The sequence below is a fragment of the Egretta garzetta genome, unplaced genomic scaffold (genome assembly GCF_000687185.1).
Source record: "Egretta garzetta isolate BGI_Z169 unplaced genomic scaffold, ASM68718v1 scaffold38, whole genome shotgun sequence".
NCBI lineage: Eukaryota > Metazoa > Chordata > Aves > Pelecaniformes > Ardeidae > Egretta > Egretta garzetta.
The window spans coordinates 1,040,867-1,067,197 of record NW_009260667.1 but is presented as its reverse complement, the minus strand read 5'-3'; the positions used below and the strand labels follow the sequence as shown (position 1 = coordinate 1,067,197).

Here is a 26,331-nt window from a genome sequence, read left to right as displayed (position 1 = left end):
CGGGGAGATCTGCTGGCCACGTTTTAGTCGTCTTTAAAAGAATGACAAATTCGTCATTCTGAGAACTGGTTAAGCACTGTTTGTCTTATTAGTAAGGCATTAACCATCATAGACTTCAATATGGTAATTCGCATTGCAAAAGTATTTTCCAGTGCTCAAACCCCTCAGCAGTCACTAGAACAATAGAATTACCCTCCGGTAACAGTATTTGAGAGTCTCGCACCTTCCACGGTAACGGTGTACTGAGGTTCGCCGACAGTGCGAAGCCATCCAGATTTGTCCTGCTGGGCAGCTCTTTAGAGGCTGCTGCTTTGTTCAGCACCGACCGGCTCAGACTGCCGCTTCTGACGTGCTCATTTGTTCACATCCCTCTGTTAAATGTTTAAAATACTTACCAATTTTCTAACTCAAATCAAACCGTGGTGGTTTCAGCCATACTCTAACCTAGAAGAATGCGTTAACCAGGTTGTGCATCACGCTCCACGCACCACCAGCTTACTCTCGCAGAAGATGCAGCGCTAGCCCTTACCTCACACACCTTTACAAAGCAATACGCGTTTTTAGTGGTTTCTTGCCTAGTTACTTCCAAAACAATGCTCTCGGAAGTTCTTAGACAACGTGAGATTACATGGGGAAAGCTTTAGGAAGTGCATACACTCCACTCCTGCTTGTATTAAAATGAGCAATGGCAACAAAAAGGCAGTAGATAGGGAAGAAATAACAAAATACAGATACCTCAATGTAACTGGTTAGGTGTGGCTTGGGCAATGACAGACAAAACCAAAATGACCTTTTAACAAAGCTAATATTTAGCCATTTAAGCAGCTGGTAATATGAGAGGTTCATCTCTTTGGGATGCAGAAGTTCCCCCTTATTTTAGGAGAACACAGGCTATCAAGAGTTTAGCTGATTTTTGAAGATTCGCTTCCCGCAACTTGTTTCAGCTAGCAAGCAGTGCAACACATCCTTGCAAGACGTTCTAAGGTATTTGAGAAGCTGGAAACATCTATTTAAATACAAATTTTCAAGTGTTCCAAAAATACCTTCCATAATTTAAATTCTTCTGATTTTTCTATATCCAAAATACACAATAGCCAGTATGCAGATTTTAATTAGTAACCAGATTAGAAGATATAATGTCTGACCCTTCAGCAGTTTAAGCTGCTTGAAACTTGTACAAATCCATAATTACTCCACTAAAGTGACAGTAGGTTTGGCCCTCCACATGCAATGAGGAGGCCATCAAATTGAAATAGTTTACTAGAACAAATTTCAAAGAGAAAATAATTTTAGAAAGATGAAGGTTTAAAATCTAGTTTTTTATATAATAATGGCAAAAAATAAATAGAACTGTAACTACGCAACTTCTATTTACTATTAAGATTTACGCTTTTTCTTAATTTGATTGAGAAACAGAGCTTTGCTCCTCCAGCACTAGCATTTCACAATGTATTTTTCTGCACCCCCTAAGAGCGACTAACGTGGTCCGTGTGCTGCTCATGCTTTCGGATTCCATGCTGTTAATGAGTAATCCAAGGTCAGGAGGCACGCTGCCACGAAACGGACCAGAGCGCAGCTCGGCGCAGATTGCCTGCGCCACTCAAAGCCGCGCGTTTGCCTCAACACACGGGGGGCGAGACGCGCTGGGGCATGAGGGAGCCCGCTGCTGGGCTCACAGTGCCAGGTATCTTCACCGAGGCAGAGGAAACGGGGCCGCTATTCAAAAGGGGGGGGGAACAAAAACCTTTTCCCCCCCGGGGGGGGGGGGGGGAATTCGTGGATTGCACAGCAAGTAACCCACGACTTCATTGCTACTTAACGTACTAGCAAGGTCATTTTCTGTTCCTACAATAGATAAAAGGATTTCTATCAACAGCTGAATCGGACTCTGAAGCACTCTCTGAGATTTGCAGATAGCAACAGTGAGGTGAAAAATCTACTTCAAGCATTTTGTGATGAATGTTTTAAGAACTAAACCAATACAAGCACTTTTTTAATACAGAAACCATTTTCTCTATCATTACCTACCTGAAATCTGGTCACTGCGAGGCATTTGCTTCTGCAATACATTTGCATGTTTTCTACTCGCGGAATTGTAGATGCTTGATGAAGTCTTTACCTTTATTATCACACTCCCCTTGCATTTATTATGAATTCGTTATGAATAAAGGTAATCATTATCACGTCAGACTTATGGTACCTAGCAATTACCCTTCTGAGATCAATTATTGTCCCAGTTTCAGATTCCAAGTCAATTCCTAGGGGAGACAGCATACAGACAGACACAGCTAATGCGACCAGGAAATAAAGGACTTTGGCAGGAAAAAAAAAAAAAAAAAGCCCAAAAAAACCAGTTCCCAGTTCCCTCCCAGCCAGCACTGTGGTCCCCTGTGCCAACAGCCTTGGTGGGTTTGGGGACTGGAATAGCTGCGGTCATGAAGCTGGAGCAGGGACATCAGAGAACAGGCGTGATCTCTGCGAAGCCGCCTCTCCAACGCGCCTTTTAGAAGTAATTCCGCAAGGCCACATAATTTTGATTTAAAATTGGCGCTTACCAACAATGTCAGGAGTTACCGTGAGAGCTGGCACAGCGCACGCCCGAGTGATTCAATGACCCGGCCTGGGACAGGGCGCGGCCTCTGCAGGGTGAGCTACCTCGAAAGCTCAATCAGACATTAGACCAGTATTTCTAAACAAGCTGGACGAGCGTTAAGCTATTCTGTAGACCTGTTTAAATTTCCACAGAGAAGGTAAAATAGAACTTGGTAAAAGTTTGCCTGCGAGACCGCTGGAGTCATTTTTCTGTATACACGGAAGTTCTCCAAACCCTGTTCCATTTAGCTCTCTGCAGAGTAAAAGCAGTGATTCATTCAAGAGGCTCCACTGATGGCACACACTTCCTACCCAGGATTTAAGGAGGCTGTGACCACTAGCAGAGCCCTGAGAACAAATTAAGCCTTTTTTTATTTAATCAGAGGCCTTTAATTGCCGTTCTTAGTTTAACCTATTAAGGCTTAGTTTAAGTTTATATTTTCAAACATTAATAAATTAACTCTCCCTCTGCATTTTTTCAAGAGCAAAGCTCATTTCAGAGTGACACAGGCCTATCACTCTCAGTAATGTCAAGTCTACGACCAAGCCCACCCATCCGGTGTGTAAGGACATGGAACTGTTGGAGCGGGTCCAGAGGAGCGCCACAAAAATGATCCAAGGGCTGGAGCACCTCTCCTATGAGGACAGGCTGAGAGAGTTGGGGTTGTTCAGCCTAGAGAAGAGAAGGCTGCGGGGAGACCTGATTGCGGCCTTTCAGTACTTAAAGGAGGCCTATAGGAAAGATGGGGACAATCTTTTTAGCAGGGCCGGTTGTGACAGGACAAGGGGTAATGGCTTTAAACTAAACCAGGGTAGGTTTAGACTGGATGTAAGGAAGAAATTCTTTACAATGAGGGTGGTGAAACACTGGAACAGGTTGCCCAGAGAGGTAGTGGAGGCCCCATCCCTGGAAACATTCCAGGCCAGGTTGGATGGGGCTCTGAGCAACCTGACCTCGTTGAAGGTGTCCCTGCTCACTGCAGGGGGGTTGGACTAGATGAACTCTAGGGGTCCCTTCCAACCCAAAACATTCTATGGTTCTATGAGTCTATGATCTCTTCTGAAATGTCCCCAGATGATGCTCGTTACTGCAAAACTGCCATGAAGTAGAAATATATTCGGTTATAATGAAATGCAAGAAAGCAACACCCAGAATTTCAACATCTGTACTGAGAAGAGCAAGTAGGGGTTGTTGTTCTGGGTTTGGTTTGTGGTTTTTTGTCAAAAGCAGCAGGTACCAGCTTGTGCAGTAATAAGGACAGGCATTTGATATTGCTGTTTATTTCTTTTTAAAAATTAGACAATTCTCAATGTATTAGTCCAGCAACATGCTACTAACAACTCTATACATTCCTTTCTTCAGAATAATTCTAACTAGATCTTGGCAACGATAAACTGAGTAAGAATTACTGACTTCAACAGTACCAAGCAGAATTAAACCAGTTGAGATCTCCTCCCCTGAATCTGACATGATACTTGTCTGAAATTGGACTACTCATATTTAATACTGCATTGTCTTAAATACCTTTTGAAATACAAATATTTAGTTTCTCTATTAGAAACAGTTGTGTGTATATTTTTTCATCTTATTCAGAATAATAAGATAAAAATTTCCATGGGCTTTAAAGGGAGCTTCAACTAGGGTTTCATAAGGCAGGCTTTAAAATAGTGCCTGAACCAGTTCTTCCACAGAGTTCTAGATTAAAATCTACATACTTTCAATTACTATTTTCATCAGTGTCAATTATGTATCCTCCAAAAAGTTGTAATGAAACCATTTTAATTAAAACTAGTTTGACAGCCTGAATATGCAAAGTCAAACCACAGGATACTAAATACTTTTTAAGATTTGTCTGCGTATCTACAAACAAAACTTCCCTCAAACATCCCATGGAGCGGAAACAATTGTGGTCGCAATTAAAAGATTTTCAGTTGTCAGATTCAAGGTCACTAGTTAAATTATTCAGTCATTTTTACTTCTACCAAAACAATCTCTCACTACAGGCATGTATGGTTTTGTATGTTGTTTCCTAAATTGGTTAGAAGCACACTCTTATATTCTCTATTTTACAGTGTTGTGCTTTTTTATTTATTCATCTGTACCAGTTTTTACCTGAAAACTATTGTTCAGTTTGTACAAATCACCCATGATTTAAACTGTATAATTACATTTCATGTAATCTCACAATTTCATTGGGTAATGAAATGATTCTCTACAGCTTTTTTATCAAAAAAAGCAATATACAGTTAATGAATCCCTGTAGGATTCTCCCCCCCCCGCCCCCAAGCATTGACATTACGTGTTTAAATACAACGGACCAAATTTTCGGCATGTCTGATGAGCTGTGCAGAAGTCAGACATGCATGCAAAATGGCTCAAAGCTCACCTTTCCCAAAGGGCTGGGTCCTATTGCAGGGCTACATCCTCATCACAGAGAGAGGGAAAAAGAAAGTGTAAATGTCTGAATTACATTAGCTGTACAGACACAGTGGGCCTTCACGCAGAAGGAAAGCCCAGTAGTATGCCCTCTTACTTAAATTCTCCAGCATTTACTGTGGTATTTCAGGATTACATATGGAAAGGGTATATGGAACTCTATAGCACCAGAGGATTATTCTTAAAATCCTCTCTGGGCAAATTACACTGAATTTAGGGCCAGTTTAGGGCTGGTATTTTAATTCTCAGGAGTTATACTGTTCTAGAGGATCTAGCCCGTATCGTCATAGTGCAAATGTAACGTCCTGTATAGATCCCTTCTGGTAATAACAAACCAACATAACTTTAACAAAACAGAGGTACAGTTTGTTAATGAGGCGTGGTACATTTTACACAGTTATGTACCTAGGCACCTTCTTTCATTGCTGAACCATCCACTTTTCAGAAAACATTTTAAAAATAACATCTCCTTTGATAATATGAAAGTAGATTATATGATTTTTTTTTTCCTCAGTAAATTAATAAAGTACAGTACAAACTGATTTTTCCAAAGTCATTTCAGTTTAAAATGGGCTGAAAAAAGTTACAATGTTTAATGATAATTTCAGAATAGCTACTTGTTCACAAACATTTTGTTCGTAATGAGAAGACTCTGTGACAAAAAACCGCCATGTTTTCCAGCGATTTACAAACAGTATTTTAGATGCCACCATCACCTGAAGTTCTGCTGATGGTGTCTCGCACTGTCCTAGTGATGATCAACATTCATCTTCTTTATGCGATGAAGCAGGGCATCTTTTTCCATCTGGACCTCAGCAAGAGCCATTTTGGCTTTGGCTAGTTCCTGTTTCAGACATTCATTTTCTTCAATAAGCTGAAATGATGGGGTTAGAGAAAAGCGTTATTCGTATTCCTGCAGGCTGACAACTTTTGCCACTACAGTAACTTTTAAAACGCCACAAGCTCGCATTCACTGCTGAGCGCAGGTTTGTTGGGGCCGAGTCAGTCGCGCCTGATTCCCAGTCAATGAGGGCAGAACATGGAGAGAGCTGAAGCAGTTGGCTCAAAAGGCAAGACATCCCATGCTCTAGCTATGCCATTTCCATTCTGGAGTGGAGTGGAAATGACACCAGGTTCTGAGCTCTAGGAATGGATTCTTACCCAGTGGAAAAACCAGCCAAGTTGATGTGCGGGTCCTGACATCACGAATTGAAACTCCAAGTACGAGTGGTAGGTTAGTAAGGGTTTGAGTTAACAGCCCAGTCCTTTGCCTTTGGCAGTGGTGTTGTACAGGGGTGAAGGGGATGAGGGAGATGGGGAGGAGGGACTTGCTCCCTCATAAAACTCCCTCTGATGTAAAGCAGAAGAATTAGTCTGCAGTGTATTATTACCCTACTTAAAAAGTAACATTAAATTTATTTTGCATGCCTAAGTACTGAACCGTACTATAATATCCATAATTCGTATCGTCCATCTCAAACAGATTTCTAAACAGAAGTAACCCTCAATACCACCACCAGATAATCAAATAATTATGATGATTAATGACCGTAACAATTTTGAGGGGTCGGGGGGAAAGTCAAAAGGAATTCTTAATACCTCATTATTAAGGAAGTCAGCTGAATCCCTGCTTGATTTAGGAGGTCTGGGAATTTCACAAGTAGTCTGCGTGGCTTGGTCCTGTGTTTTATGTCCAGCTGCTTGCTGCAATGCACTACTTGAATTCTTCATCTTTGACACATCATTTACGCGTTGATTGTCTGTATCACAGAAAGAGACTTAAAGAGTACTGCTTAGGGGGTTTTAGTCTTTTTTTTTTTTTTTTTTTTAAGTTTGATTCTCATCAGCACAAAATTAAAATCACCTAAACAAATATACTTGTAATATTAAGTACATTTATATTTACCTCCCCAAATCAAATTTAAGAATAAAAAAAAATAAATCATACACCCTTTTGGAGGAAGAGAGAAAGGAAAGGAGGCATGAGAAGCAGCAGTATGTAGCTTCCAATCTGAAGAAAATGACCACATTTTTATACTGACCAGTATCATCACCACAGAATATGCATTCTAGGTTGGGCATTAGAAGTTTGAGAACTATTAATATTGCTATTAATATACTGTCTCCAGGCCCAGACGAGATCTGAAGACTGCATTTACATTTGAAGATATAGTGAGATAAACCTGTAGGATCAAGTTTTTAAATTAGAAAATAACTTAAATTATTTGGCATTAAATAAACTTTCTAGCATTTATAACTGAAGCGCACTGTAACATCTATTAAAACACACTGCTGTATACCAAGGGGAAAAATGAGGGTTGTGGTTCTCAGCAGCCTGAAAAATACTCCGGGTTTGTTTTTAACTTTTTAAAATGTTTCCTTCTAAACCACGGTTTTCTGTTCATTACCCCCTCCTCCCACCACACATATACATAAGGACTAAAAAATGTAGCACTGCAGAGACATAAATCACTGCAGTGCGGATAGCATTTGACCTATGCCTTTGAAGTCACTGTACCTGAGCAGTCCATGACAAGAATAGGGATCAAAGCACTTCAGCAAAAAGGAAAAAAATATGAGCTGAAAGAAATGTTAAAACTATGTATTTTCTTACTAAATTACTGTTTCTTCCAATGTTTAGCATAAAAAGATGACCAAAATGCACTGAACGTCTTTAAACACTTGACCAATGTATTAGATTATGTAGAAAAATTAAAATACAAGCAAATCATGCCACAATGTACCACTGAGAAGTCTGGTCCACCTTTGCTGTACCTTCCCATTAGGTAGGTGAAGGGGGCATTAAGATCACCCTGCAGCCTCCTCTTCCTTAAGCCATACAATACATAGCATACTGTTGGATTAATTTATTCAGGTCCTGGATGAAAGGGCGCGTGCACCCTCTGCAATTCTGTCAGCAATACCAACTTGAAGGGTAAGCGACTGACACGCTGAGGGGCAAGGTTGTTTTTCAGAGGAACCTGGACAGACTGGAGAAATGGGCTGACTGGAGTCTCATGAAGTTCAGCTGAAGCCAGCGTGAAGTTCTGCAGCTGGGAGTAAACAACCTCTTACTCCACTACAGGTTGGGGACCAGTTGGACAGAAAGCAACATTGCAGGAGATGACCTGTAGGCCTTGGGTCAACAAGACTTATCACAACTCAGCAGTGACCTCTGACAGCAAAGACCATGCACATACAGGCTGTACTAGCAAGGGCATGAGGGAGGTATGAGGGAAGTTATTAACCCCCTATACTCAGCACCAGTGAGACCACATCTGGAATACTGGATCCAGTTCTGGATTCCCTAGAGTGAGAAAGATACCGACAGCAGATGACCACCAAGACAACTGTGGCCAGGAGCATGTGATATACAAATGAGGGGCTCAGAGAGATGCACCTGTCAAATCTGAAGATCAGAAGTCTATGGGGTGATCTTAACGCTGCCTTTGCCTACCTAGCGGAAGGGTATAGAGAAGATGGACCAGACTTCCCTGAGGCCCTTGGCAAGTCCTCAAGCACCTCTGCCTTTAGGCGGCAGGACAGGAGGCAATAGACACAAGCTGCAACAAAGGAAATTTCAATTAGTCATTATCAAAAAAATTAACCGTAAGGGTGGTCAAACACTGGGACAGATTATTTAGGGCAGGTGGTGCTATCGCCTTTTTAATGCTCAAAACTTGACTGGACAGGGCATTGAGCAACTTGATCTAACCTGCCCCTGCTTTCAGCAAGGAGTAGCACCAGATGACCTCTAGAGACTTCTTCCAACCTAGGTTAGTCTATGATTCTTTGACACATCTGTAAAAGACAACAGTGGAGTTCCAGCTCTAAATGCACTGCCTCGTTACAAGTATTTTGTATTTGCCCATACGTGTAGAAAAAAAAACGTTAAGTATATACAAGTTTCATGAAAAGTACGAAGTTAAATTGCTGTTCAAAATACAAATCTCAGCACAATCCCAGCCATGAGCTGCCAGGACACCACTATAATATACAGATTTGAAAACTGCTACTTGTAGTTCTCAAATAGTCTTTTGTTTTACAGTGTTCTCTATTACTACCTGTAACACAAAACCACAAAGGCAACAGGTAACCACCTTGGTAATCTGTAAAGAAAGGCAATTTTTTTCCTTTGGTTTGTAGACAATCAAAGGAACCTTAGGCTTATCACGATGAGGTGATATGCACTGATGAAGCATATCCTGATGAAGTTATATTTTTATTTCTCTCAGATTGATTCAGCTGTGGGTTGTTATCACAGCCAATATGCTATTCAGAAAGGTAACTTTCCTCATGTGACTAGACTTAGAATTAAGGTATATGGCAACACAACTCACAAAAATTATCATCAGTTATCTTTTTGTTATTAGCCACATGTCTGCACAAAGGAAAAAAACAGTACTAAGAATCATTAGATTATAATATTGAGATAGCAAGGTGCAGGAACCTACAAACCTCTAATGAGAAAAGAGCCATCATCATTTCTTTCTATCCAGAGTATGTCAATATGTAGTTTTATGGGTACCAGCTCAGACACCTTGAGATTTTCACGTGGACTGTCATCCTAAAAAATACAAGTATTCAAAAATGAGTTTACCAGGAAATCAAAATAGCTAATTAAGACATTCAATTAAACATAAGTGGATTTAATGAAACTTGAAAGGTTTCCCCATTTCCGAGTAGAATTTTCTAATGGGATCTCCGCTAAACTTTTGCTCCATATTTTTTCCAAGGGATCATATGAAATCCAAATTTATCTCTGGAGTAAGTCCGCTGAGCTCAATACAGAGAGTCTGACTAAAATACTTCAAAGTATTTTACAGACATTTCAATAAGATTATATCCCAACTCAAGACATTCTTTAGCTCAGGAGTTCTCAGAGTCAGAGATAAGAAGCCTGCACTATATAGTATCTGATTTTCCCTTGAACTATTTAAAGCAGTGTATCAGCCACTCCTCCCAGTTTTGTGTCATCAGCGAACTTGCTGAGGGTACACTCTATCCCCTCGTCCAGGTCATTGATGAACAAGTTGAAGATGCACCTGTCAAATCTGAAGATCAGAAGTCTATGGGGTGATCTTAACGCTGCCTTTGCCTACCTAGCGGAAGGGTATAGAGAAGATGGACCAGACTTCCCTGAGGCCCTTGGCAAGTCCTCAAGCACCTCTGCCTTTAGGCGGCAGGACAGGAGGCAATAGACACAAGCTGCAACAAAGGAAATTTCAATTAGTCATTATCAAAAAAATTAACCGTAAGGGTGGTCAAACACTGGGACAGATTATTTAGGGCAGGTGGTGCTATCGCCTTTTTAATGCTCAAAACTTGACTGGACAGGGCATTGAGCAACTTGATCTAACCTGCCCCTGCTTTCAGCAAGGAGTAGCACCAGATGACCTCTAGAGATTTCTTCCAACCTAGGTTAGTCTATGATTCTTTGACACATCTGTAAAAGACAACAGTGGAGTTCCAGCTCTAAATGCACTGCCTCGTTACAAGTATTTTGTATTTGCCCATACGTGTAGAAAAAAAAACGTTAAGTATATACAAGTTTCATGAAAAGTACGAAGTTAAATTGCTGTTCAAAATACAAATCTCAGCACAATCCCAGCCATGAGCTGCCAGGACACCACTATAATATACAGATTTGAAAACTGCTACTTGTAGTTCTCAAATAGTCTTTTGTTTTACAGTGTTCTCTATTACTACCTGTAACACAAAACCACAAAGGCAACAGGTAACCACCTTGGTAATCTGTAAAGAAAGGCAATTTTTTTCCTTTGGTTTGTAGACAATCAAAGGAACCTTAGGCTTATCACGATGAGGTGATATGCACTGATGAAGCATATCCTGATGAAGTTATATTTTTATTTCTCTCAGATTGATTCAGCTGTGGGTTGTTATCACAGCCAATATGCTATTCAGAAAGGTAACTTTCCTCATGTGACTAGACTTAGAATTAAGGTATATGGCAACACAACTCACAAAAATTATCATCAATTATCTTTTTGTTATTAGCCACATGTCTGCACAAAGGAAAAAAACAGTACTAAGAATCATTAGATTATAATATTGAGATAGCAAGGTGCAGGAACCTACAAACCTCTAATGAGAAAAGAGCCATCATCATTTCTTTCTATCCAGAGTATGTCAATATGTAGTTTTATGGGTACCAGCTCAGACACCTTGAGATTTTCACGTGGACTGTCATCCTAAAAAATACAAGTATTCAAAAATGAGTTTACCAGGAAATCAAAATAGCTAATTAAGACATTCAATTAAACATAAGTGGATTTAATGAAACTTGAAAGGTTTCCCCATTTCCGAGTAGAATTTTCTAATGGGATCTCCGCTAAACTTTTGCTCCATATTTTTTCCAAGGGATCATATGAAATCCAAATTTATCTCTGGAGTAAGTCCGCTGAGCTCAATACAGAGAGTCTGACTAAAATACTTCAAAGTATTTTACAGACATTTCAATAAGATTATATCCCAACTCAAGACATTCTTTAGCTCAGGAGTTCTCAGAGTCAGAGATAAGAAGCCTGCACTATATAGTATCTGATTTTCCCTTGAACTATTTAAAGATTGAATGGGTACAGCTATCATTCTTGAGAGGATTTTGTCTTTTTAGAATTTAGCTTGGGGTGACACCAGCTACAGTTAAGTTATATTACTGTATTCAACAGAAGAGAAACTTCACAAATTACTTCTTTTGGGGTCTCCCTCACTTTATAGTTCGTTATCCCTGTCAAGCAGAGTAACACAGTAACACAGCCGGGATCATCAGAAACTATACATATCAGCATTAAGCACATAGCAAGAAAGCTGTCAAGATATAACTGCAAAAGCTTCTTGAAACAGCACTGAGATTGTAGTAGAAAATGCAAAAAAAATAAAATAACCTTTCTTAAATTCTCCACGCCATAAAAAACACTGCATCAAGTCTCATGAGGAAGACACAGGTTAAATAAATTTGGCATAAATTTGAACCACCTCTCACACTGCTACCCAACAACTCTATAGAAATGCATCACCTGTATGTCAGATTTGCAGTTTGTCAACCATTATGAGTAACTTCACCATGACTTGTGTCCACTGCTGAGTGAGCGCTTCAGTGCTTTTGCTGCCAAGCAGACTCTCATTGCCCATTTATTAATGTATATTCCCCACCTCAAACAGCTGCTTTCTCAAGAACATTTTGCTTAAGTCTGCCTTCTTACCAAGCAACCAGCACAATCCAAATGACTGTATGTTAAGACTCTTCTTTTTGCATTTGGGCATTCATGTTTATGAATTCCACATTGAAATCTGAGGAACAGATCCACAGCTCTTACAGAAAGTGCTTGTGCTACTCCTGTAGCAGAAATGGCCCTAAAGAAGTGCGCCTAAGGATCCTCAGGGGATGGAAAAGCTGCATCATGGAGGGAGGGAATTCTGATGCACTTTGAGTAGAACACCATAGAGATAGCAATTGCCCTTCCGGTCAAGAAGGATCTTAGCAGAATCAAGGCCTTAGCCCCAGATGCTGGCGCTGCTATTCCAGTCCTCACTTTGTTCAAAGTTTATATGGCCAATTACTAATTTCCAAAGGAATGTTATAATTATCTTAACGTTTGCTTTTTTGTTGTTTACACACATACACACACACCCTGCCAAAGAAGTGTCCTTATCTTTATATTCAATGCTTGTGTGGCACAGAACTCGCCATCTCCTTTCAATGTCTGAAAGAAAATCCCCTAGGAGACTTGAGCAGGAGTGTCCTCTTAACATTACTATTTTAAGCTACAGTGGTGAGAAAAGCTTGCATTATTTAGTATCTGTTTCTAGGTAGGGCAGAACATGAAATCTGGGTTCTAAGAAATAGTATTCAAGTGGTTTGAACTGGAATTCCTATAACCTTTTTCATTCTTTTTTACTGAACTTTCATTGTAAGAACTATCCTCTAAGTAGGAGAGAGCATTAACCTCTAAAATCCGTGTTTTGTAATTAGAAAACAATTACTATACTAAGCAAAACAGCCCAACCACAGAAACAGATATTATGCCTCCAGGAACTTGGTGTACCTTACCTATAAAACTCCCAGACACTGTCACTCTACCAAAGAGACTGGGAGAGGAGGAAAAAGTATAAAGCATGAATTCATATAAATAGCTCAGTCATGCAGATAATTCCCCACTAGGCATACCACAGAGCTAACCAAATCTATGGATTTTTAAATTGTTTTAGGGTTATCTAAAGACCTTCCAGAGTATGAGAGCAGTTTCTTTGAAGTTAACTGGATCCAGATTAGAGTAGTTTATCATCAAAGAAACAAGAACACAATTTCTTTAGAGCAGCCAAATAGCTCATTGTTAACATACTTTTAAATTAATCCTTGCATTAGAAACTTTTATCTTCATAGGCATCACTTCTGCAACAGTTTCATCTTCTAGAAAATGCTGAATGTTTGTGAGGGAAGACGTTAGAAATTCAGCACTGAAGTTCTCTACGTGACACTGAAGAAAACCATTTTTTACAGCCAGCAGAGAATGTATGACAGCAGAAGGCCCACTTTCCCATCTCAAACTAATCTCAGGTGATGAATTAACTGGTCCAGCCACAGATTTACAGTCAGAACCTGTTGCAAAAGGAAAACAAATTTGTATTAAAATTTTGCAATGTACAAAAAAGGAATTATGATGCAATTACTTCTACCTCTATTGTCCAACTGATTTTCCAAAAGTACTTTAGAAGTATTATCCATCAATTACAGCGTTGCAAACACAGAACTTCAGACCAAACTTTGAAGTACTACAGAGAAATAAACAGTATATACAAGGACTAGTACCTCACTGTGACAACAGAAAAGGACAATAAAGAAGTACCACCGTGCACAAAAAATTTGTGTTTCCTCTTGATGATGGAAAAACAATTAGTTTGCATACTTTTCCACTAACTCCTTAAATTTTAATTCAGAAAAACTTTGAAGTCAGTTCATTCTCTCAGGGCAGCAGGTACTCTCTTGGAAAGGCAGAATTTCCTGACTCGGGAACTTAGTTGCGAAGAACACGAACAGCAACACAGTAAGATGGAGAACATGACCCCATGGTGCTTCCATTATCTGGATGGCAGTAGATTTGAACCTTAAAAAACCCCTAGCACTTTCTTGTTAGTTTCAGTATTTTAAACCAGTAAGGACAACCACAACATTCAACTAGAGTTCTAAAAATAAAGTAAAATAAAATAAAATATTTAAGGTAACCAAATATTGAGAGGGTGGTGGTGGTGGCCAGTATCCATTTGTTGTACAAGAAAGAGGGTTCACCACCAGAAATCATTACCCCATGGGATTCTCAAGTCATTTGGTCACTATGATGGCTGACCTACAGAAATTACCCGTATGACGAAAAGCATATTCACAGTAATTCTAAGGAATTGTATTAAGAAGCAAAGCATTGAAACTTGAAAGATAGCTGAAATCAAAGTAACTCAAGTAAAATCAACTGAATTATATCAATTTATATTAGTAGAGCATCTAACTGTTAAACAAATTTGAGAGAATTAAAAAAAAAAAAGAATGCTTCTTGGTTTAACCTCTGGTTCCTTCAGGGAAGTCCAATGTTTACAAGCTTAGGTATTGGAAAAAAATAAGTGGATGAAGTTAAATTTAAGATGAAGTAAGACTTCCTTCTTCTATTTTTGTTGCTTTAATACTATTCTTTCTCCTCTCCCCATATTACTGACATGCAGTTTATTGCAGTCTCCCCTTCTTGATTTCTGCTTGTGCATATATGAGCAATTACCAGAAAGGCGTACAGGACATCTACTAGCAGCCTTCCAACGTCTACAACTAGGTTATAAAGACAGAGCTGGGCTCTTCACAGTGGTGCTCATCAGAAGGTTGAGAGACAACAGCTCAAATTGCAACAAGAAAGGTTCAAACAATGTAAAGAATGAAGAAAATGAAGCAGTGGTGCATGCCTCCTAGAGCAGTTCTGCAGTCTCTGCCCTTGGAGGTGCTTTCCAAGACTGGATGGGATAAAGCCCTGAGCAACCTGGCCTGGTCTCACAGTTGACCCTGATTTGAGAACAGTATTGGACTAGAGATGTCTTGACATTGCCTCCACTCCTCTACCCTCAATTATCCGGTGAGCCTATGAAGTGCAGGTTTCTTCTGTGGTGGCTTCTTTGCTGTGTACTATCTAATGTTAAGTAATAATGCATACTGTAACCAACGCAGTGTACTTTACCCCTCCATTTCAGAGATAACCTAATCTGACACGTACTGCAAAAGAAAAACACAGAAGCCATGCGACTTGCAGCCCACCAGAGTACTCTTCAGTAAAGCTTATCCTGGATGCCCTTATATAAAGGAAAACCATACTTCAAGGAATTAGTGTTCCCTCTGAAATTACGCATCTGGTTTATAGGGCACTTGGTTGAAAGTCCAAGGCACTGCTGCAAGTCCCTATAGATATACTCATCATCAGCTGAACCAGGTTCTAGTTTTAGATCCACATGAGAGCAGGAAGGTGGCATGTTCTTACTGTTTACTCCCTCTTGCTTTTACAGAGGATATGACAGATAACCAGAAATCGGCTTGCCTGCTATATGAACTGAAGGGCAGCCATGAGTCTTCCCTGCTGGACCTCCCTCTTGCCTTCAGATCCCTGAATGCAACTGCAACATCGTGCAACAGCTGCTCAGGCAGCAGCTGCTGGCAACTGCTCAGCTTACCAGTAAATGGGTTCTTTAGTTAGGGCATCAGAGGCTGTACCACCAAGCGCAACTTCCTGAAGAAAATCCATGCTGCTGGAAGGCTGGAAATAAATGGCAGCCAACAGCTGCTATAGCTGTTTCCTGGGAAAGGAGATGAACCAGAAGCAGGAAGCAGGTGCATCGGGGATCTGCCCCAAAAACCCTACAGCGCAAGAGAGCTGGCATCCTTGTGGAAGGCTGGCAGAGGGGAGCAAAGCAAACTGTGACATGAAGTGGCACGCTAATACATCATGCCAAGAAAAAAAACTTCACAGTATGTGAACTAGGTTTTCTGGCAGAGAATGTATATGCACTCATGCTCACGAACAGCTCTGGCAATACACCGATTGATCTAGTTGTGCAAATATCTGGCACAAAACTACACAAACAAAAAGGTAAACTAATGACCAGAATTCAATGCAATGCATTTTTTTACCAGTATTATCAGAAATGGTTCCATTTTTATTTCCTTCCATTTTAATGTATGGCAATCAGGGAAAAAAAATCAGAGTAGATATTCTAAACCAGCATAAAAAGGATGCTATGGTACTAACATAAAACTGGTTTTGTGCTTTAAGGCTAACACAGTGTTTTTATTTACTTAAAACAAATGTTTCCGACTCCGATTTCACAACACTGAGATCTCATTGTTAGTTCTTACCAACAGTTCTGTTGCAAAGATAGTGCCGAACACTGATATTTCCCAATTGATTTGGTATCACTTGGTTGACCTGTAGGCATATTTCTGTGTCTTCACCTCTGATGTCAATTTCACCATTAACACCAAATATTTGGAAAACCACAACAGACATCTGTCAAAAAAATCAAGATAAAACAATGAGATTATAAATTGAATTTACAGTGGTTATTGTTTTTTAAGTTCTTTCTAAACCTTTTCCCCCACAAAAGGAAGAGAATCTTCCTTGCTCACAGAAAAGCATGAAGTTTTCTCATTTCTTCTGCTTTTCTTTTTGTACCCATTGGTTTGATTTGATTGCCTGTCTGCAGACAGACACTTGTATTTATAACCCACTAATACCAATCCAGAATTGGCCAGAAAAGCCATGAAAGAGAGACAGACTTTCCCCACTCTGACAAAGAAGGATGTGACTTAATGTGACACCCAAAATTTTCTAAGGCTGCACTCAACTTCATGCATATCATAAACACAACCAAGCATTTGCGGTGCTAAATCAGACCAGGTTAAAGAACCAGGATAGGCTACTGAACTTCGGCTATCTGCATAGTAGTCAGCCCTTTTTCTCTATTTATTGGATTGCAATATCTTTCCAAAAAAAGTAGCAGCGAGTTGCAAAAGCCAGCTTTGGTATCAGAAGATCTATGTCCATCATCATTACTACTATTCTGGGCTCATTTTTCTAATGACTTTTTAGTTATATTCTACAAGGAGAAAAAAAATAACATGCTAACATGCATTTGCATAACAATCTGAATTTATTCTGTTCTTTCCATATTGCCTATATGCACAGATGATTGAAAATTTATTTAAAAGGAACTAATCACTTAAGTGAGCTGCTTTTTTCCCTTTTTTTTCATGAAGGTGATCCACAAATAGTTTAAAGCAAAGGTAGGATTACATGACTAACATTACTAAAAAGGAAAATACATCAGCCAGCACTCAACAGATTTCAGTAAATTCACTGTCTTTCTTTGGGCCCACATACTCTTAGGTTTCCATCTTATGACCTTAACCAATACAAGAACATACTTTAAGAAGCATTGATTAGGGCAAGGATCAGCAAGGAATAAGTAGATAGGCAGATGGAAAAGCCTGGACCCCGCATGGTGTCTCAGGGAGGGAATGTCTCTCTACATGCACTACTCTTAGAATCTTCTCTAAACACTGGGCATTGTCCTGACATAATCCTGGACAAGAAGCATCTCTGATCTGACCCAGTAGGGCAGTTGTTACGATCCTATTTGCAAATACTACAGAATGCTACCACTGCTGAGGAAACATTTCCACAAAAGAGATGTCAGAGTTATGATGCCTCCTTTTATCTATACTTGATGATGTTAAAAAGCTCATTTTAAATATCAAATTCAATAGAGCATAAAAGAACATGATGATATTACAAAATATTGCTAGGTACTAAAGCAGAAATTTTCTGACATTTTAAAGTGGCTACTGTCATTTATCAACAGTGGCTATAAAGGAGATAACAAGTACAGAGAATGCTCAGAGTAACTTGGATTACAATCATTTGTACTTCATGTAAGTACACTAGATCCATAGGCTTACATAATGCACTAACAAAAGCTTCCAAAACTACTTGAAAAATCACCTCTAAAAGCATTCCTTTTTGCTCTCTTTTAAGGTTTAATTTACTGAAGCATGTATTCTAATGGAATTCAATAATATTACCATTTCTTCACTAGTCTCATGGGCATTCTCTGAAGCAGCGCTCATGGCATCTGGAGATGACCCATCACAATTTTCAATCACTGTGCCTCCTTCATGGGCATTTTCTGATGGGCTTTGATAGTTTGTGGCTGTAATACCTTCCGTATATACATCAGAAAAAACGCAAAGTTAGCATAGCATAACCTGAATCACTCCTGCATTAAGAATCAAGTCAGTGTCTGTTACTGTATGCATACATAAACTCATTTTTTAAGATGAGTTGAACGGGTTATTGAACAGATATTTATGATTGAACTGCCAAATCCATTCATTCCTCTTACAAAGAGTTCAAAGTTCTAGGCGCTATGCAAGTAAGGCAGGATATAGTGACAAAACCAAAATGGCGCTCTGCATGCACTGTTTAAAAAAATTGAGGGAGGCCCTTTTTAGTCTTCAAAAAGATGTAACTGATCCAGCAAAAAAAATGTTAAAAATTCCAAGCCATGTGCCTAAAAGACTGCACCATGCCTTTAGAGCAAATGTTTGTGGGTTTACGTTTAGAGAAATAAGCTATGTATATTTTCGTTACAGTGACCGTGGTAGTGTTTCCTTGACAACTAGAAAGCAAGCAGACTTAACCTGCAGTTAAATATTAACAAGCTAAAAAGACATATAAAGGTTATTTAAAATGGAAAATGTATTTTATGGCATACTCCCACATAAGCACATGCAGGAATACTCCTACAATCCAAATATATAACAGGTTTGCAAGTGAAGCATTCTTCTCATTATTGCCCTAGACTGCAAAGAAACCCTACAGAAAAAAATGCTGTCATTCTTTATTCAAAGTAGAATTTATCAGAAAAGAGGTACCAATAAAGTCTTCTTATCATATTTCCTGACATTAGAAAATAATTTAATCAGTTTTGCCAGAGAGCTACTAGATCATTACAACTGCATTAAGTCCACAATACTACAGACTATATAGACATAATTACCATACCCCTGAATTCCGCCCTCAGATCAGGAGTAAACGCTCATGCATAGATGAGCAAAAATTGGACAAATACCTGCTGTTAGACAGTAAATAGCTAGGAAGTGCTCCGTAAGGAACAAGGTGCAAGACAACTACCAGATCTATCTGCCTGGTAATTAGCATGGTATTAGTGAAAATCCATTTCTTTTTCATCTACTGTTAAAATTAAAGCTTCTTTGCCACTTCAAGTGTAACACTGATTCAGGGTACAAACCTGTAAACACTTACAGCCAAAGCAATGGCTTTTAAGCAAAGCAGGGAATAGTTCTGCTTAATTCAGAGTTGCACCATAGCACTGCAATGCTCTTACTCTCCTCGAGAGAGGAAAATTAAGTAGTGTTTAATTAACTAGCACTACTTAAGTAGCACACCCTATTGCTTTCCCTTGAAATGATGTGCCGTGAATAGACTTGATATTACTGACTGGAGAGGCTATAAGAAATTGCGCTGTAAAGTATCCAGGATTTGCTGCACTACAATCCTTTTGAGTATTATTTTAGTAACAAACAACATTTTCATGTATTGCTTAAAAGTATTTTGTTAAGCTACTTACCTTTCTCCAGAAAGCTTTGGCTGTCACTGCCATCGCTCTCTATCAAATGATCCTCTAGCATCATACTATCAATAGAGATGGTATCCAGAGAGACTTGTGATGGACTTCTCTTCATATTCTTGTAAGAAACAGAGAATGCAGGGAGGTTGGACGGGCAGCGTTCCTTAGGCTTTGCACTTTTTAAATATAAAGATATTAGGAAATTATTATTTCAAATTAAAGGAATTACACAGAAGTTACTTAAAAATATCCCTCTAAACTAGGCAAGATATAAAAGAAAAAAAATCTGATTATTCAATAACCCTTTGGCAAGAAAAAGAGAGAAGCACAGAAACAACATGCATTCCTGTAGATGTTTGTGTCAATATTTTTGTCAATACATAATTCATAATCTTTAAACTGAAAGTAAATAGTTCTAATCAATTAACTAACAGTTCCTTTTAGCTTTCATTGAATGCTGGATACTGCATATTTTGTATTTTTATATAATTTAAAAATTTTCATCTACTAGATGTTCACTTCCATTGACCATTACTAAAAGTATGTGGCCAATAAGATTGATAAATATTTTCAAACAGTAGGAAAACTGATTTAGTATTAAATCTTCTATACCTTGATGAAGACTGGGATGTAAACATTCTAACTGAAGTCACTTTCTCTTTGTTGATTTCAAGCTCTTCAGATTCTAAGGCAGCTTCTGTTTCCAAGTCAGTGACTTGGTTAGGACAGCCTCCAGTTGTGCCTTCCTGTTCATTTAACTTATTTGAGAATATGTTTTTGTCATCCTCTTTATCAATGAAAAATTCAGTAGAATCTTCTCTCTTATTTAAAATGGATGCTGAATCCTTAGGATGCAAGCTACTTTTCTCACTTAGAGGTCCACAGACCTCCTCTGAATCACTTCTACTAAAAAGTCCGCTGCTTCCTCCTTCACTCGTATCTCCCAAACCTTTATCTGATGCATCATCTGAAAATGACGTTCTTTTCTGAAAATCCGTATTACTGTCTGATTTAAACAAAAGAGGATCTATTAAAATTCCTTTATTAACTTCAGCATTCAGAGGCTTGCAGTCATTTACATAATCAAAATTAGTAATGCCAGCTTGCACTATCTTACTGCCAACTAATTTACTCTCTGAAGTAAGAGCTTCCCCACTTCCCAAAGGGGAGAGTTCTGATGCCACCGGACTTCCTTCTTCCACAACTGGAGATTTACAAGGGTTTCCCTGAGTCACTGGATGGAGTAGTAAGGCTAGTTCTGCACTTTTCAGTAGGACCCCAATGCAGACATCTGTTTGCTCTGCAGGTTTTCCTGTCACTGCTTCTACATCATTCCTTAAGTTTTCCAGGAGCAATACAAGAGATTCATGGAGAAACAGCAAAAAAAGATACTGGTAATGATTGATTTGCACGCTTACATGTTTTTGAACATGGACAAGAACATGTACATCTGCATCAGAAGAAGAACTTTCAGAAAGCACTCCTGAAGTGTCTGACATTTGAATGCCATTGGTCAAGGGCTCTGTCTCACTGCTGTAATACTCCTTCAGAAGTTTTTTACGTTGCAGTCTATTAGCAAGATCACTCGATTCACTTTTTGGAATGTTTAAAGCTGTCTTGTTATGCGATAAAAGCTCTTTTTGTGACTTTGCAAATCTTACTGGCTGGCAAATCCAAAGTGAAAGTGGGAATGAGTCCACAAAGCTTATTGGTCGGCCTTTCCCGCTTTTTGTTCCTTCATAATCTATCCAAAACTGGGAAAAATGCAAGGCCCAAACATCAGTAGCTGCAGATGTCTTTAATGCGTATTTATTCAATTTTGGGATGATATAACCTTTATAAACATCATGCATTTTAGTATCTTGTTCATGAGCGTGTCTCTGAAAGATTGGATGCAAAAGATTAAAATTCTTCTGGGACTTAGGAAAAGTGGTGAAAGTTCTACTGAAAAATTCACAGTCTTTGAAGTTCTGAAACAAAGCTTCCAGATCAGAGTGTCTGCAATTTGGCGAGTATCTTGTATTCGTAGCAATCATCTCTGAACTTTGAATGGAAAGCGCACGAGGTTGATCTTTATGAATTTCAGGTTTGTTTTCAGATGGGATGATGAACTGCAAGAGAGAAATATAGTTGGAAATATGTCTAGCTGAAAATATGCATATTGTTGTCTATAGTCTAATTGGAAATATGTAGATTAAGAAGGTAGACAATTAAAGAACCAAATTAATAGCCGTGACAGCTAAAATAAAGGAATATAATTATTATTTTATGAGAACTCAAGTATACCAACACAGAACAGGGGTAAGTCAGTCTCACAGGTTATCATTTGTGTTTCCTCTCATTTTTAAAGATGCTGTGGCATCTAAAACCCAACGTTTGTATAAAAATGTAAGGGTCTCAGGCTTTTCTTATATGAAGGATTTACATTTGGGTCAGCTATATTAAGCTGAAGTATTTTGTTTCTTCAATTCAGAAACAGCTTGGCAGAAAGTTTCTTCAAGTGTTCCAAGTATTTACAACTTTGAACTCAAATTATAGTTCTCTGGTTTTCAATCTGATTTTTCAAATGGGGTTTTTTACTACACTGAGTACTACAGTATTTTATTTCTATGTTAAGATGCAAGGAAACAATTAAATGTGCTAACACAGCTAATATTCTTAATGTTGTAGAATACAGAATAGGTATTTTGTGACCATTACCTGACAATCATAATTAATATTTTTATCATAAAAATAAAACATACTCTAACTCCTAAAAACCAACAAATAGTTCAGAATACTGGATTTAATGTAACTTGCATATCTTTAGTACAAGCTTTAAAGGAAATACATATTTTATGCCAAATCCTGTAACTGATGTTGTTAACAGGGACCTTGGCAACGCTAGTTTTGCTAGTATCAGTGACACTACCTTCTGTCACAACATCTCAATGCTGAATCTAGAAGGATCAGAGTAAAAAAGTAATCCTGAAGACACTTAAAAGATGGGAGTGATGAATGTTCTTCATATAAATAAAAGGACTCAAAGCAAAGTAACTAAATATGTAACTACATAATAATTAACTGGATGGTATGTAAACATCAAGCCCACCAATAATAAAAGATTCATAATTTGCTAGAATAAAAATAATGTAGTTAATAGAGGGATGAAATAATTAATATGAATCAAGGTTTGAGGGATTTATGAATACTTTTCTCTTAGTTTAGTGGGCTATTCACACATAGTAATTCAATATTACATCAGTCTGTATTTGTAGTTGCCTGGTTGTTAGCTCTCAATACTGTTTTCATTCAGTACAAACCATGTCCTTTTAAAGTTCCATTAAATATGCACCAAGAGCCTTAGGATACCTCTAAATGCTGACTTTTTAGAACCGTTGAAACCTCTCCTGTGGGCACCATCAAAAAGTGTCATTGTTTTGTTCACCTTTGACCCTTGGAAACCAATGCCCAATGCAAATTGCGGCAAGGGGGGAATTATCTACTCCAAAGAAGACGACAAGGGAAGCAAAAACCCGATGTTCAGCTGCATTAACAAGCACCACTCCCCTTGTGTACCTGAACTACAGCCAAGGGCCAATATGAAACAGAAAATGCCGAGAGTGGGTTTTGGAGAAGGAAATCAACCTTCCTTCAAATGAACTGCTTTCTTTACTTGAGGCATTCACTAACAAGACAAGAGTTTTGATTGATATACTACAACCAGAGGAACAAGGGAGGGCCCTTGCAGTAATAGAGTGGAAATATAAATTTTTTGCTAGCTATTTTTACTTCAGTGCTCCATTTGTTTTCCTTCTGCTATGTCAGCTTCATTGAACACAGTGAAATAATTTGTTAATACTCCCATTCAGGTCTTCTTCAGTACAAAACCCAAAATACCCCTAGGACATAGATGAAGTAGTATGGAAGACAGATGTCGGTCTTCAAACCATCATATTCCGCACAGTTTTCCAGAGCAGCATTGCTTATTGTGTGGGTTGTCTGTTCATTTATTTGTCGATTTATTCCTCAAGCTGTTTTGCTAACAGCTTTTCAGAATAAGAGAGAAAGTATGTTCTTTCACTGAACCACAAAACCCCTCCCCAGTGACAGCGTACCTTTAACATTAGTCCATCAACTCTAACATCAACATGTTCATCTGATTTTGAATTGTCATTTAATTTGTACATGGCCATGAATTGAATAAGACTCTGCTTCAAATCCAACACAAACTGATTTAGCCAAAGAATACTTCTCTCATCCAGGGTGAACTGTAAAGCATTCAGCTGGCCGTATAAATTTGGACATGGAACTAAAAGAGAAAACAAAACAAAATCAGGAGAATAAGTAAAATGTTTAGGGGTTGGGGGTTTTTTGGTAAAAAAAAAACCACCAACAACAAAAAAACCAAAAAACAAACGAGTGCAGACTTTCAACAGTATTTTACATCACAGAAAGAATCGAAACTCACTCCTCTGGTCTCAAGAAGAATAAATTGTTAGGGGACACCTAAAGTGTCTCTCACTCCAAGCAAGTAACTGAATTTTTGCTTCTTTCTCTCACTCCAAGCAAGTAACTGAATTTTTGAATGTAAAAGCTAGTATTAGAATAGAAAGAAGTCTGAGTAGAGCAGAAGAATGTCCTCATTACAGAGGAAGGTCAGGACCAAGGAGATTTGCTGTCCTCAAGTCCTATCCTCAAGAAATCCACTGACATTTCTGTATATAAAACAGGGCCAGCCCCATAACACATTAATAAAAATAACTCCAGCAGATCTTTGTTGCATCTTAGCTACTACTGCAATAGTTTGAGTTCTTTTATGTAGCCATTGAGTTCTTTTACGTAGCCAGACAGTGAAACTGCAGAGATAATACATGTATGTTGGAGAATATGTGTCAGTAAAAATGCCGTGAGTGTTTTCAAACTTAAAAACCGTGTTTATAAAAAACAGCATTTATAGGACTTTGCCAGGAACAAGCACCGTGGAAATGGAGCAGCATTGCGTTCTTTTCATTTTAGAAAGCCACTACCTATTTCCACTTGTCAGCCTGGAATCAGTATTAAGCTTCATAAAGCTGAAAGTAACACAGAAAATTTATTATTCAGTACAAAAAAAAAAAATTTCTTACTAGGAAAGTCCTTTCCATCTGGGTAGTAATATTCAGTGAATTCAATATGAATAGCCGGCATTTCTGGTGGAAGATAAAGTGACTTTTTATTGCAAGAGATCAAAGCTTTAGGGGAAGAACGACACTGGTCTGCTGTTGAAACCTGTAGAAGATAATATATTCATTTCATTAATACATTTTTATGAATCATTAAGCATTTGTAGTTGCAAGGCACTGCCCCTAGCAGGGTAACATTCCACTGCTCTCAGATGTAGATCCCCAACTATACAAAGTGCTGACAATGAGAAACACCTGATTGCCTTGTAGTAGAACCAATCCGCATAAAGCAGTTTCATAAGAGAACTATAGGAGTATCAACGGTACCAGATCCCCTTCCTTCATGCGAGGCAGGAGGCAGCAGGTCACTTTCAAATGTTCTGAGATCTTTATTGCAAACACTACAGCTCCTGTTTAAGCCATTATGCTAGGACGTGGTATATTTGCATGCCATCTGTCCAAAAGGATCCCGTATCTAGATGATAAGGGATAGATAGGCTAGATAAGTTTATTACGCAAGTGTTAGGAAGTCCTTGTACTGTCATAAGGACAGATTCCAGTACAGGGGCTAACTCTAAACTGTATACTGCTAAGCAAGGCGTTCAGCATGCACCCGGCAGAGATATGTGTGCTTGGCTATGACCAAAGGTCTACTCCACAAGAGAATCAAGACACTATAGAACAGTGATCCTCCATTTCTGTTTCCTTCCAATGTACAGCATGAAACAAGAAAGAGATCACCTTTTGATATATATTTGACCTGAAATTTCTTGGAATGTACCCTAGTTTAAAAAGTATGTTGTCAAAACAAAGCTCTTTCATCCAACAATTAGTAGGTCAGACTGCTAGTTTGAAATTAGCCAACTTATTAATATTGAATATACGATGATGTCTACTTGTATTAGTTCCACTGGAAATAATGAATATATAACCTTTATAAGCCTGCTTCACTCCATGTATACGTTTTCAAGCTGCAAACATCTATGTATTAACACACACAGAAATTCAAGTAATAACAGATCTATTTAGAAAAACAGCTCTTTGTAAATTGTATAAAAATAATGACAATTTAAAAAATTGAAAATGTATTTGTGTAGGGAGGAGGACGAGAGAAGCATCTGAAGAGTAGAGGGCAAATGAAAACATCAACAATGCAAAATGATATTATAAAACCACTTCAAACCCAGATGAAGGCTCTTGGCAGCAAGCCGCAACCTCCCACTCTACCAGAAGAGATACGGCAAAAAAGCATTGAAAATTGGAACAAAAGCAAATAGAAGTCACAATGACTATGGGCACGCACTAAACATTTTTGTTAAGACCTGAAATTTAGAGTAGATCCTCCTATATCACTTCCATTTTGCCTTAGAGATATACTCCTTTCTCTATTCCAGTTGCCTCCTATCTGCACAAGAGAGTGAATCTGGACCACAACCACCAACTAAAACTACTCACCCAAATAAA

The 26,331-nt window shown here is 38.6% G+C and overlaps 1 protein-coding gene across 1 annotated transcript in view; it reads right to left on the bottom strand.

The window, feature by feature from the left end:
• Nucleotides 1–4,287: 4,287 nt before the first annotated feature.
• UHRF1BP1L (UHRF1 binding protein 1 like) overlaps nt 4,288–26,331 on the bottom strand; it is a 49,620-nt gene continuing 27,576 nt past the window's right edge. The window contains exons 12-21 of the mRNA XM_009645627.2: nt 24,832–24,973; nt 23,821–24,014; nt 20,336–21,834; nt 19,724–19,899; nt 18,156–18,292; nt 16,431–16,581; nt 13,393–13,649; nt 11,133–11,241; nt 6,629–6,789; nt 4,288–5,903 (exon numbers count right to left, since the gene is read on the bottom strand). Coding sequence (XP_009643922.1) covers nt 5,778–5,903; nt 6,629–6,789; nt 11,133–11,241; nt 13,393–13,649; nt 16,431–16,581; nt 18,156–18,292; nt 19,724–19,899; nt 20,336–21,834; nt 23,821–24,014; nt 24,832–24,973 — 2,952 coding nt within the window. The 3' untranslated portion in view covers nt 4,288–5,777. The remainder of the gene's footprint in view (nt 5,904–6,628; nt 6,790–11,132; nt 11,242–13,392; nt 13,650–16,430; nt 16,582–18,155; nt 18,293–19,723; nt 19,900–20,335; nt 21,835–23,820; nt 24,015–24,831; nt 24,974–26,331) is intronic.